Below are 14,555 nucleotides of genomic sequence, written 5' to 3' on the forward strand. Positions count from 1 at the left end.
TGAGTGAGTGCAGAGTGAGAGTGAGTGCAGAATGAGTGCAGAATGATTGAAGAGTTAGAGTGAGTGTGCAGGAAAAGACCACACACGTAAGACCACACACACAAGCCACACACATAAAAACACATACATAAAACCACACACATAAGACCACACACATAAGACCACACACATAAGACCACACACACACACACCACTCTCACCACCACACACACCACCACACACTCACCACCACACACGCAACCACAAACAACCACACACACACCACCAGCCGTCACTGCACACTTTCACCGGGCACACACACCACCAGCCGTCAGTGCACGCTTTCACCGGGCACAAACACCACCAGCTGTCAGTGCAGGCTTCCACCAGGCACACAACACTAGACATCAGTGCACGCTTTCACCAGGCACACACACCTCCAACCGTCTGTGCACGCTTTTACCAGGCACACACACCACCAGCCATCAGTGCACGCTACCAAAAACAACAACACACACCTCCAGCCGGCAGTGGACGCTTCCACCAAGCACATACACCACCAGCAATCAGTGCACAATTTCTACAGGCACACACACCACCAGCCATCAGTGCATACATCAATTGTTAACGCATCCACAATTAAGTATTGTAGCAATCGCAGTATGGTGCACTTTAGTTTTAAACATATTCATCTAAAGCGCAGCATGCCACCATTGCTACAATTCCAATCCAACCCACATAATTCCACTACACACCACATGCACACACTCCATAACACATGGCTAAAAGACATTGCCATTTACAATGCCATTAGCTCTAACTCAAATAGATCCGAGACCTATTGCATTTCTAATGCTTGTTTAACATTGTCTTTCTTCATTTTAATGATCAGCCAAGGATCATTGTGACAGCTATAGAACCATCTAAAAGTGATATCTTCTTATGTGCCACAGACAAATAAGCTATAAATTGGTATCAACCATGAACACGGAAGGATTACATGGCAAAATCACTGACACAGGACTGCACACATCCGGAGTTATAAGGCAAGCTAAACATTTGAAAGATACAAACACCAGTCAGTGTTTTGGTGGCGGTGCACTTTTTTTCAGGTTTTGAAAACACAAGCGATACTGTGGATCTTCCATGTCACAATGTAATTGAGGATGCGGCCTAACGGCTAGAGCTGACGACCTTGAAGCTGGGGGATCGAGTTCCAGTCTTGGCAAGGATGCTCAACACCCTGTGATTCTGGGCAAATGACTCAATTTCTTTGTGCCTTACAAAATGAATGTGTCACTCTGTAACATAACTGGTGCTCATGTAAACTGCACTGATACCTTCGGGTCGAGTTTGCGATATATAAAATGGAATGGAATGGAATGAGAATTTGTAGAGCGCGATGGCTACCCAGGGGTGTCCCAGCGCTGTAGAAAACTGGATGGTTGAGCAGAGGAGGGGGGAGTGGGGTTCGTAAGGAACAGAAGGGGTTAGGTGGGAGTTTTATTAAAAAGCCAAGTTTTTAACAGCCTTCGAAAGGTAAGTAGGTTGGATTCTGACCTGATTGAAAGGGGAAGGGAATTCCAGATCTTGGCCAGATTGTAGGAGAGCGAGCGGCCTCCGCATCTAGCTCTTCTTATGCGTGGTACAAAAGTGAGGTGAGAGGTCGCGGATCTGAGGGGCCGGGAAGGGTGGTAGGCTTCTACCAGAGGCTGGTTTATGGCGGGCCCCGTTCCCCAGTAAGAGCGGTGTGCAACGCACATGCTCTTAAATTCTATCCTAGCACGCACAGGGAGCCAATGAAGGTCCTTCAGTCTCGCCTTGACTGAGGAGCGGCGGGGGAGGTTCAACAGGACTCTTGCCGCGCAGTTTTGAACAACTTGTAGTTTGGCGAGGGCGGACTGTGGGGCGCCAAGGTATAGGGCGTTACCGCAGTCGAGACGTGACAAGATTAGTTCTTGGACCATGATCCGTCTTGAGTGAAGCGGGAGAAGGGGGAGAATCTTTCGGAGTAGTCTCAACAGCCCAAAGCAGGTGGCGGCAAGTTTGGTGGCTTGATAGTTGAAAGTGAGGTTTTGGTCGAGCCAGATGCCCAGGCTCTTAATTTGGTCTTTGGGTTGTGGGGGGCTGCCTAGACAGAGGGGCCAGATGGTATCAATGGATTTGGTGATGTTATTTCCAAGGAGCATTACCTCTGTTTTATCCCCATTAAGTTTTAGACAGGAGTCTGACATCCAGGTTGCGACAGCTTTTAGGCATTTATGTAGGCTGTGGTGAGAGTTGAGAGGGGGGTCCAGTGCCACCACCAGCTGGGTGTCGTCCGCGTAGGTGACAATTTTCACCCCGAAGGGGCGGACGACATCAGCTAGAGGACGGAGGTAAACATTAAAAAGGGTTGGACTCAGGGAGGAGCCCTGAGGCACTCCACAATTAAGCGGTTTACTAGAGGAGGTGAACTCCTTTTCGAATACCCGGAAGGATCTGTCTGTGAGGAACGATTCTATCCAGGTAAGCGCAGTTCCTGACACCCCTATCATAGCAAGCCGGTGGAGTAGGATGCCATGATTTACAGTGTCGAAGGCGGCACTCAAGTCAAGTAGAACGATGGCCGTGGAGCCGCCACCGTCCAGGAACCTCCTTGCCTCCTCCGTCACTGCAATCAAGGCAGTCTCAGTTCCATGGCGAGGCCTAAAGCCCGTCTGGGTGGGGTCCAGTATATTGTTAGTTTCTAGGAAGGCTGCCAACACGGAGTTGACGTGTTTCTCAAGAAGTTTGCTGAGCCAAGGCAGAAGGGAGATGGGACCGTAATTGGAAGGGTTGGACTGGTCGAGGTTGTTTTTTTTTAGTAGAGCTTTGACCATAGCTCTCTTCCATAGGGGGGGGACGATGCCAGTATCAAGGGAGGAATTGAGCAAGTCTCGAATGGTGGGTAATATCTGGCTGGTTATTTGAGTGAGAGCACTAGGGGGAGCTGGGTCGACAGGTGATCCCGATTTGACTAGTCTCATTAGCTTTTCTAGAGAAGTTTCGTCAAGAGCCGGAAGGTTATTGAGGATACTAAGTGGGACTGTCATAGGATCTGTGGTGATGAGGTCACTGGCCGAGATGGCAGGGGGGGAAAGGAAGAGTAAATGAATTCTATTTTATGATGGAAAAACTCCGCTATGTCCTCACAATGAGTCTGAGTGTCATTGTGATCTCTGGGAATCTCCGGAGTTGCAGGAGAGATTTAGCTATGCGGTAAATCTCTTTAGGTTTAGACGCTGCATTACTTATCTTTAGTTCAAAGTATGTGGCTTGAGCTTGTTGGATCTCTACTTTGTAATTTTTAATGGCTGCTCTATAACTAACTTTGTCTGCTAGGCGGTATTCCATGCGCCATTTTCTATCCAAACGTTTGCAGGCACGTTTTTTCTCCCGAAGATCGTTTGTGTACCAAGGGGCTGTAGGATTGCCCCGCTTGGGATGGATGCTACTCAGAGGGAGTATAAGGTCCAAGGAGTTGGTGATCCATCTGTTGTAGTTATCGTTACCCTGAATAGGGTTGGATGAGCTGGGAGGTATTGTGCACTGTAGGGAATAAACTAGCAGCCCGTCCCGACGTTGTCTGGGTATGAATTGCTGCCGGCCAGTAGTATATTGTTTTGTAGGATTTCGTTTTGATAGCATTTCTTATCTGTGACAGGCCTGTGAAACACTCCGATTCACAGTGCACTGCTTATGCACTTAAGAGTGCACGTTCAGTAGTGTGTGAACTCGAGTTTCCCTACTTTATTTTTCCTTGCAATATTATATAGCGTGAACTCGACAACATGGCATGAGTACAATTTACATTACAGAAGAACACATTCATTTGTGGTAGGCACGGGGAGACAAAGTGATTTGCCTGGAATCACAGGATGTTGAGCTGATGCCGAGATTCAAACGTAGCTCCCCAGCTCTAAAGTTCGCAATTCTAGAACTTGTGGCGGGAGGTGTGTCTAAAAGTGTATGTCGGTGCTGGCCATCAATGAGAGAGACCTGTGCATTTTTCAAATCAGTGGTGAAAAAATATGAGTATGTTGCTGGAGATGTGGGCCGCCGTGCCACCAATGTACTTACCGGGGGAGGGTAAACACTCATTATTCCGCAACTTTCTTTCCGCATACGATCACTCCGCATGCTTTCATTACGAAAGTACCATGACTCCGCAATGCCATTATAACGCCTGGCATTACATTTTATATGCTTTTACCAGGCATACATTTACAACGAAATTCTTTGTAAATGCATGAATGGTAAAAGCATGTTTTTTTAAAAATGTTTGGAGAAGGTAAGTATGGGTATAGGGGTATATGTTTTGGAGTACCGAGGTATATGTTTTGGGGTGTTTGGGTATTTTAAGGGTTCAGATATAGTTTTGGGTTATGGGGTACAGGGGTAGTTTTAGGGTTTAGGGATAGGTATGGGTTTTGGGGCACAGGGGTATTTTTCGGGTTCAGGGCTAGGTTTGGGTTTTGGGGTATAGGGTTATTTTTAGGGTTCAGGGGTAGGTTTGGGTTTTGGGGTACAGGGGTATTTTAAAGGTTCAGGGCTAGGTTTGGGTTTTGGGGTACAGGGGTATTTTTAGGGTTCAGGGCTAGGTTTGGGTTTTGCGGTACAAGGGTATTTTAGGGTTCAGGGGTAGGTTTGGGTTTTGGGGTACAGGGTTATTTTGATGGTTCAGGGCTAGGTTTGGGTTTTGGGGTACAGGGGTATTTTTAGGGTTCAGGGGTAGGTTCGGGTTTTGGGGTACAGGGTATATTTATAGGGTTAAGATGGGTTTGTGTTTAAGGATGTTGGGGTATTTTAAGGAGTACGGGTGGGTTATGAGGGAAGGTAAGTATGGGTATAGGGGTATATGTTTTGGGATACTGAGGTATATGTTTCGGGGTGTTTGGGTATTTTAAGGGTTTAGATATAGTTTTGGGTTATGGGGTACAGGGGTAGTTTTAGGGTTTAGGGAGAGGTATGGGTTTTGGGGTACAGGGGTATTTTTAGGGTTCAGGGCTAGGTTTGGGTTTTGGGGTATAGGGGTATTTTTAGGGTTCAGGGGTAGGTTTGGGTTTTGGGATACAGGGGTATTTTAGGGTTCAGGGGTAAATGTAAATGTAAAGTAAATTGATACTTGTATAGCGCACTACTCACCCGCAAGGGTCTCAAGGCGCTTGTACGAATACCGCGGTGGAACCCATCCTGGCTTTCCCTGGGAGGCGTCCACTCCTGGGCACCCCCAAGGTGGAGGCCAGGCATCCTTAGCGTTGTGGGGGCCGTTGTGGAGATTAAGCAAGCTATTGCCCAGAGACTCCATGATTGGAATAGGCACCGAGGCGAGAATTATCAGGTCTGTGGAATTTTTGAGCCCAAGACCCGCCGAGGCGGGAAATTGAACCCTCGTACCGGGCTAGACCTCTGCATCAGGGTCTGCCGCTCTAACCATTGAGCCACACTTCTCCAGGTTAGGTTTGGGTTTTGGGGTACAGGGTTATTTTTAGGGATCAGGGATAGGTTGGGTTTTGTGGTACAGGGGTATTTTTAGGGTTCAGGGGTAGGTTTGGGTTTTGGGGTACAGGGGTATTTTAAGGGTTCAGGGCTAGGTTTGGGTTTTGGGGTAGAGGGGTATTTTTAGGGTTCAGGGCTAGGTTTGGGTTTTGGGGTACAGGGGTATTTTTAGGGTTCAGGGGTAGGTTTGGGTTTTGAGGTACAGGGGTATTTTTAGGGTTCAGGGCTAGGTTTGGGTTTTGGGGTACAGGGGTATTTTTAGAGTTTAGGGGTAGGTTTGGGTTTTGGGGTACAGGGTATAATTATAGGGTTAAAATGGGTTAGTGTTTACGGGTGTTGGGGTATTTTAAGGAGTAAGGGTGGGTTATGATTATGGTGTGCAGGGGTAATTAAAGGGAGCGGGGTGGGATTAGCACACAATATGAGACATGGCATGAAGGGCGGAACGTACCACACGCCCCCAGCGTTTGTCACGCCCCCAGCACACCGCAGATACGCCCACAAGGTACAGTTCTTTTACCCTTTAAATGTATATGGTGGGCGTCTGCATAGCCTATGTCCTTCTGCTGCAACTGCCCTTTCCAACGCTGTATTGGGTGTTGTGATTAGTGCTGTGGTTCCTGAGATTACCCGCATCAAAGGTTTGGGCTCTCTCTTTATTATATTAGTATGGATGTCACAAAAAGATGTTAATATTTTACTTCTGTTCTTGGATTTTCGTCACAATAAAATTCCATGAACATAATCTTCACAAAAGTTATTTATAAAAGTTTAAGTTATTGCCATTATAAATTACAATAACTTTTATTTAAGTTTTAATTATTTAAAAAAATTAAAAGCCATTGTTATTTGTAATATCAATACATCTAAGTCACATAAATACAACACATATTGCATTACAAATGCTATAGGTGTCACATTTGCGAAAGTAAAAACTATTGGCATTGTAAATGACAAAGCTATTAATTTAGCTATTTGCAAAACCAACACATAAATAAAAAATGTATAATTTACAATACCAAAAGCTCAAACCTTCCTAATGCGAGACCTATTGCATTGCAAATGCTTGTTATTAATACCTGCTATATTTCCTGGATCGGTAAAAATATATGACAGATTTACAATACTCAGGCTGGTCTTGACAGCCACCAACCATGGTATGTCTCCACCCTTGTTGCAGTTAAGACAATCAACTATGATATCTCTGGTTAGCGTAGCTGCTGGATTTTGCCACACTTTCATCAAGAGGATCACTGGCGGGTCCTAATATAATCCTCAATAAATGGTAATTTTAACTCATGATGGCAAACAAATAAGGAAGAACTTATTGGTGCCCCCAAGACCCTCCGACAAAATCTATTCTCTTCTACCTGGATGTTATTACAATTTACATGGCCCCAGATTTCTGCTCCATATGTTGCGGTAGGTAGACACTGAGTTTTATATATTTTCAACAGGGGAAGCACTACCTCAGTTCTTCTTGGTTGTGGTAGACACAAAATCGAGTTAGTAACTTTTAAGAATTTACTCCTGCTATGCGCCAGATGGGCAGCCCAGGAGCCGTTATCTGAAAATATCAAGCCCAAATATGGAAAAGTGCGTGTGCACATTAATTTTTCAGAGCTACAATGAATTACATTTACAGAATGTTTTTTGGGTCCACAACTCATTAAAAATGATTTTTTTAAATTTGTGCAAAGGTCCAGCTTGTTCATAAAATCCACAAAACCCCCAAATAAAGTGCGCAGTGCATTGGGTGTGCAGCCCATTAGGACCGTATCGACTGCGTACAACAAATCGGGTAGCACTTTGCCATTAATCATTGGGACGTCCTTAGTCAATTTGGATAGATCATTATTAGGTACGTGCGGCCTTCTAGATGAACAAGACTGCCTGTTGACACACTTCACCCATTCCCATCTAGGTGACTTTTTCAACGACTCTTTCAACGACAGTCTTGCCTCGCTAGAATTGACATTCGTAAACGAACTTGCTGATCCCCCTGTAGATTTCAGTCCCACTTTCCACGGTAGGGGCTGTTCAACCACCATAGATTTTATCTTATGCTCCTATTTCTTAAAGGGTAAACTTATCCAGTTTACCACTGGTTCAGAAGTTGCAGGTGATCATTTTCCTAACAGCATTACTCTTAAGCTAACTTCAAGCGATTTCCATCCCATTAGGAAGAGTCTACTGACTCAAAAATCTCTGGCCATGGATAGAACTAACGTTTTTTCCGTGAAATGGTCAAAGATTGACCCTTTAACAATCACTAAAAAGGTTATATCCAAGGCACTCCCATGGATAAATACCTGTCTGGCGGATGACTCCTCCCCCGAACAAATTATATCTAGATTCCGGGAGATCTTAAAAGTCATTCAGGCTGCATTACTCCGCCACCACAAAACAGGAAACCAGACAGCCCCAAGATGGTTTAATTCGGCTTGTCGTAAAGCATTAACCGCATTAATGAAGGCTTTACACAATCCAGTTAGAGATAAAATTGAAGTAGCTAAACTTAGATCCGAATATAAACAGGCCCAAATCAATTGTAAACGAGACCACAAGAAAAAACTGTGGGCTCAATTACACGCAAGCAGCCGCAGCAAGGACTGCTCCCAGTTCTGGAAGATAGTTAAATCCCCCTTCTTGGCTGAAGCGAATTCGCATCAGCATTTGGATGTGGCTGTGACTGCAGACGAGTGGGTGACTCACTTTTCCAAGATCTTTAGTGACCCCCCCTCGGCCTGCATCGCACAGGTTGAATCGGTAGTCGATTCCCCCAGAACTGAGGTATTTCCAATAGATCTCCACTTCACTCTCAGTGAGATCATTCACGCGTTAACCTCCTCTAAAACCGGAAAGGCCCCCGGCCCAGACGGAGTCCCCCTTGATATTTTTGTCTCCAATATTGACCTATGGTCCCCTATCGTCACCCAGGTGATGGTGGCAGTATCAAAAATAGGTCTCTTGGACTCTTGGTCCTCCTCCATACTCCTTCCAATCTTTAAAAAGGGCGACAGAAACAACCCGGCCTGTTATAGGCCCATCTCCCTCCTGGATTCAATGGGGAAGGTCGCGGGACGCCTAATTCTGGAACGACTCCAGGATTGGGCGACCGAAAAGAACATCATTACCGACCTCCAGTATGGTTTCCAGGAGGGACTTGGTACCGTCGAACAGGCCTTAAATCTATCCCTTTTAATAGGCAAGTATGTGGGAGTAAAACGGGGCAATCTGTACATGGTCTACGTCGACCTTAGTGCGGCGTTTGATTGCGTAATACACGCCAGGTTGTGGTCTATTTTTGAGGAACTGGGCGTTGATCCCCCACTTATCAACTTTCTGCGAGACCTTTACTCTGACGCATCAGCTTGTGTAAGATACGGGGTGGGTGGAGAATTAACACCCTCATTCTCCATAACACGAGGAGTCAGACAGGACTGCGTCCTGGCTCCCTTTTTGTTTAATTTATACACTAACGGGCTGGAAATAGCCATGCTAGAGGGGAGCCAGGACCTACCTACCATCAACCAACGCCCTATCCCAGCATTACTCTATGCTGATGACTCCGTTATATTAGCCCGAACCCTAGTACAGCTGCAAAAACAACTGGATAAATATTGTAACTATATGCTTTCTCTGGGTCTAAAAGTAAATAAAGGCAAGGCCTTTGTCATGTACACAGGACCGAAGGTTAAAAATCCCAAAAATCTGTACATTGAACAAACCAAATTGGAACGAACTAGGGAATATCCCTACTTAGGTATTTTAATCGACGACCAATTAACCTGGAAAAGGGCAACGGCAAGCAGGAAACTGCTCTACCAGAGAGCGACCTCCGCGCTTGTCTCCTTCTCCAGAAAATTGGGCAAACCTGCTCCATCCGAGTTGCTTAAAATTTATAAAGCTAAATGTCAAAGTATTGCAACATATGGCGCAGGTGTTTGGGGCCATGTAAACACTGAAGATTTTCAAAAAATCCAAAACGGTTTTATAAAATACCTATTGGCACTTCCGCAGAGTGCTCCGATATACGGCTGCCATATAGAGCTTGGTATTGACTACCTCACAGATAACATCAAATGTCAACCAATCCTCTTATGGCACCGCATTTGGAGCAAACCCCAATGCCATCTAACACGTGCCCTGATCTCAGATTGTCTAAAAATGATGTCCTGGAAGAAAATTCCCTGGTTGACGTATGTTTTTAACTTTTTGAAGGACCTGAACCTTACACATTACTTCACGGATCCTACTTCAACAGTAGAAATAAGCAGAAATGCACTTAAAAACCAATGTCTCACCCACCTAAGAGAACTGCGCCTTTCTGGTGAAGTACTTAAACAAACTAATGTGCAAGTTCTGTCGGTCCAAGTTTCTACAGGTATCCAGCCCTATCTCACTTTTTATCTATCGAACTATGAAAAATACCTATTAACAAGGTTCCATTTCAATTTGTTTTTCCGCCTTGTCACATTTCCGACTAAGACAAACTGGTCACAAGACCTAGTTAAATGTCCGTGTGATCATGTCTCGCCCCAAACGACTATGCACACTGTTCTGTTTTGTCGTTATTATAATGAATCACGTAAGCGTTGGATTATCCCACTGTTGCGCCAAATGGGGCTGAGAACCTGTCTTCCGGCATTCTTAGCTCTTCAGCATCTAGACTCACAATATGTGGCAAAGAACGTACTGCTTTTTCTAAAATCATGCTTAACTATCCGTAATGCCATGGAGACAATGTTTAATTGAGTTTGTGATCTTCTGAATCAACCAATTCTTGTATTATGAATTATAGTATAATCTTTTAATATTCTTTTAATATTTTTATTCTGCAATATAATAATGTGTTTTTATGGAAATGTATTACTTTATATGATGTACTTTTTATGATTATCAATACGTTAATCGAATAAAAGATTTTTTGATTTGATTTAGATCATTATTCAACTCATTAATGTATAAAATTAAAGTAATTCATTCCTTCAGGTATGTGTTGCTCCCAAAGTAACTAATCAAGGGAATTTCAATATCATCAGCTGCACTGCAGACATACATATAAATAAATGTCTGGATGTGGTGTAAATGAAATACAAGCCTTGTGCTGTAGTGAGTAGTATGTGGAGAAGAGCAACATTTGGCCTCTTCATTGATGCTATTGTAATGTTTGAGGTATTTTGTTTTTGTAATAATTTACAGTGCATTAGTGCTTCATGCTAGAGCCTTAGAGCCCGCCATAGCAGGCTCTATCAGCCATTAAAGGCCCACTCCAGCGTTAAAGGCCCGAGCTGAAGGTAAGGGCCTTAAACGATGAAACAGGCCTTTAATGGCCAGTAGAGTCTGCTACGATGGGCTCTAAGGCTGTTACAACATTCTGCTCCTAGAGCAGAGGTCTTCAAACTTTAGGATGCCGAGACACCCCTGTCAACATTTTCAGGCGTAAGGACCCCCTCCTGACAAAAATGTCTAAACCCTGTGTGGGTGACCAGAGTACCCAAATGACTGCACGGTGAACGATGCAACAGTGTGAGAGTAGGGTAAAAGGAGTGACTGCAGGGTGAGTGAGGTGACCATATGAATTTGGGTTCGGCTGTAAGTGCAGAGTGGGACAAAGTAATGCATGGTTAGTGATGGCCTTGTTTGAGTGAGCTACAGATTGAGCAGTGAGGGGGGGACAGGTGAGTGAAGTGTCACATGAGTGCAAGGTGAGTAGTGTGCTCATGTGACTGCAGGGTGAGGTACAGGGTGAAGAACGCAAGCGCATTGTTAGTGCAGAGTGATCACTGTGAGTGCAGGGTGAGCAGGTGAATGTTGTGAGTGCATGGTGATCAGTGTGAGTGCATTGTGATCACTGTTAGTACAGGGTGAGTGGGTGAATGGTGGGAGAGCATGGTGATCAGTGTGAGTGCATTGTGATCACTGTTAGTACAGGGTGAGTGGGTGAATGGTGCGAGTGTATTGTGATCAGTGTGAGTGTATTGTGATCAGTGTGAGTGCATTGTGATCAGTGTGAGTGCATTGTGATAGCTGTGAGTGCATTGTGATCACTATTAGTGCACGGTGATCAGTGTGAGTGCAGGGCGAGCGTGAAAGTGAAGGCGAGAATGAGGAGTGAGTTGTCTGAATGCAGGGTGCATTCCCAGAAACTTGAAGCATAGGGTTTCAGATATAAATTAAACTATTGCTATGATGGCATTAATCAGGGATCGAGGGTGGAGGAAATAAATAATGTGCCGATACAGCTCATTATTTTGATGGCCCAGAAATAAGCAGTCACCTAAAGCTGTATGTTTAGCACTTATCTATCAATACTTAGAACAGCAAATATAAATAGAAAGCACTTTTAATTTTGTTCTAGGGCTGCCTCTAAGATCCATGACTGATAATTAAAGAGAACAAAGACAGAAAAGTCACATAGCTAATTAATACATACTTTTTTATTTATAACTCTATTTAGTGTGAAGAGCAGGTCTCTGAGGGCTCTTTAAACAACACACGGCAGGCATTTTTCTTTTGGCTACCCAACTTTATATTTCTTTTCATTAAATGCATTCTCACACTACAGCAGTAAGTGTAAAAATACAAATGTAAGGAATAAGCAGAGTAGGACCCAGGGGGTACTGGAACCAATAAAAAAATTAAGCCTATGTAACCAGTTAACAAAGGCATGTAAATATGCAAATGGTCTTTAAAGACCTGTGAAAAGCTCAGGCGGCCGGAGATAAGACTCCAGACACCTCCCAGCCGAGCCACCAGCAGCGCGAGCTGCACTGCAGCAGCCCGGGCTAAGAGACACTACGGGGAAGGAAGGGGGCTGAAGCTATGGGCCTGGGCAGAAGTGTGAAGGGAATGCGCGACCCCCTTCCTATCACTCCACGGCCCCCCTGGGGGTCGCGCCCCACAGTTTGAAGACCCCTGTCCTAGAGGGAAGAATGTACTAATTTGCAAAACAAAGGCCTCACGGAGCCCGAGGGGGTTGAAATTCCCTCGGGCTCTGTGAGGCCTTTGTTCACAACTGTCACTGTGACCAAACATTGGAATGTTGATGCTCCGGGATTCTACTGGCTATTAGAAGCTCAGAGCACTCCATTCTTTTAGTGCTTAGAGGCCTTTACATGGCATGTTGTGTAAGGTACACAAACATAGCCTAGCCCTCCAACGATTGTTTGCTGAAGCTCATGTGTATCTTCCCTGCAGGTGTTAGTGGAGACCACAGGCCCACGATGGAGCGAGAGATGTACCGCAACCTTTCACCCCAGCCGTGACCTCCCTGGAGTCCTCTTATCAGTCAAGTCCCTGATGCAGAAGCTGGAGGAAGGAGAGAGTATCCTGTTAGAGGCAGTTTATTCACCCCTTCCAGTAGTGCGGGCACCTGCTATGGAGACCCCGGCTGCCTTTCAGAGTAAGAGCAACGCAACACTTGTGGGCAGTGGGATTAGGGACCCGAATATTTAAGCATCCAGCATCCATGAACTTGTGTGACACAAGCATTTAAAAATGTACTCTATATCTTTAACTGTCAGTAATGTCTCGGTATGACTTCTTTTTAATTGTAAATAATACAAGTTATGTTGCAAAAATGTATTTTAGTGCCACAAAGTACTCTGTAGCTAGCAGTAAGTAAAGAAAACATGCATTTCAGTAAGAGTCACAAGTAACCCATTGGCATGCTTCTGCAGTGTGCCACCCGGCACTATACCATGATGTAAGGTGGCTGCCCACAGCCAAAGGTAAGGCATTGTCAGATGGAGTGACTGTGCATAACTGTGAAGAGTTCAGTTCGGAAAATACACTGGACTGGCGTGTGTCTGTAATACCTGAACACTGAGTAGTTGCGCTTAACAATTACTGATTGATTGATTGATTGAAAACGCAGTCCCCATGAGAAAGACAGCAGCTACAACCGGGGGTAGAAAAGGATAGTGGATCAAGGACTGGGTTCAGTGACTGGACAACATAGCACAGGCCAATTAGTCCCCACCTGCCAGCCGCAAGCCCACAAATAAGTGGGAGAATGCCACAAATCAGAACTGAGATCCACTCAACTGGAATCACTGCCTCTATGGGTCAAGCTCCAAAAAGCAAATGCCACTGGCACCATCCACAAGCCATCCTATGCGACACTGTGTAATGATGAAGGCCCACTCAGGAAGGTAGTATTTCAAGATTCTTTATTCCATGAAGATACCATATAGTAAGGTACAGGACATCATGTAGTTATGTGGTACATCAGAGCCCCACCAGGAGCTGCCTGTCAGCTGCTCAGCCCATGACCAACTGTCGCTCTGCTTCTCTCAGTCCCAACATTCTGAGGCATCATCAGACTCAACATTCCAATGAGTCACAGCACAGGACTAGGTTGAGCAGGGTTGGTAAAAGACCTTACAGTATAATATGCAGGATACTACATATCCCCTTTCGTTATAACAGAAGCATTAAACCACTAAGTGAATAACAAATAGTGAGAGAGAACCAAGGAAGAGATAGCAAGGAAGAACAGCAGAGGAACAGATACAACGTAAAGGAAAGAAGTGAGCAAAGCAGCACAAAGAGACAGGTGGAAGAAAACGAGGAGGAAGACGAAGAAGAGGAAGAGAAGAGTTAAGCGGAAACCAATGGAGATAACCCAACCTCACGAACATAGAAAAGGTGTGAGGAAAAAACAAGTAACAAGAAGTCGGAAACAACAAGGGGCAGAAGAACACAGACGCACCAGAGACTAACCCCCGAACACACCCACTGGCCAGGTAGGCAGGAAGGGAAGAAAGAACAAGGCACAACGCAAACGGACACCAGCCTCTACACAGACACAGGAAAGAAGGAGTAATGGATTTCCACCTTAGCAGGGAAGGAAAAGAATGAAAATGCGAACGAGAGAAGGCTGGAGACAAAAGACGACAACAAGAAGTGTAGATCCAGAAACCAAGGATGACAATAATAATGACACCACGAGGAAATCTGGACGAAAAGGAAAACAGAGAAGAGGCAAAGTAGATACCTACGGTATAACAAGTACTTCCCCCTATTTTCATTAAACATTGACAATACGA

At 44.9% G+C, this 14,555-nt stretch overlaps 1 protein-coding gene across 1 annotated transcript in view; it reads left to right on the forward strand.

The window, feature by feature from the left end:
* The window catches only part of LOC147666114 (carnosine synthase 1-like), a 53,996-nt gene extending 39,886 nt beyond the window's left edge, over positions 1-14,110 (forward strand). The window contains exons 2-3 of the mRNA XM_086949290.1: positions 12,703-12,907; positions 13,968-14,110. Of these exons, the coding sequence (XP_086805416.1) occupies positions 12,703-12,907; positions 13,968-14,110 (348 nt within the window). The remainder of the gene's footprint in view (positions 1-12,702; positions 12,908-13,967) is intronic.
* The last annotated feature ends 445 nt before the right edge of the window (positions 14,111-14,555 follow it).

The sequence above is a fragment of the Lissotriton vulgaris genome, unplaced genomic scaffold (assembly GCF_964263255.1).
Source record: "Lissotriton vulgaris unplaced genomic scaffold, aLisVul1.2 SCAFFOLD_4821, whole genome shotgun sequence".
In the NCBI taxonomy this organism is placed as follows: Eukaryota; Metazoa; Chordata; class Amphibia; order Caudata; family Salamandridae; genus Lissotriton; species Lissotriton vulgaris.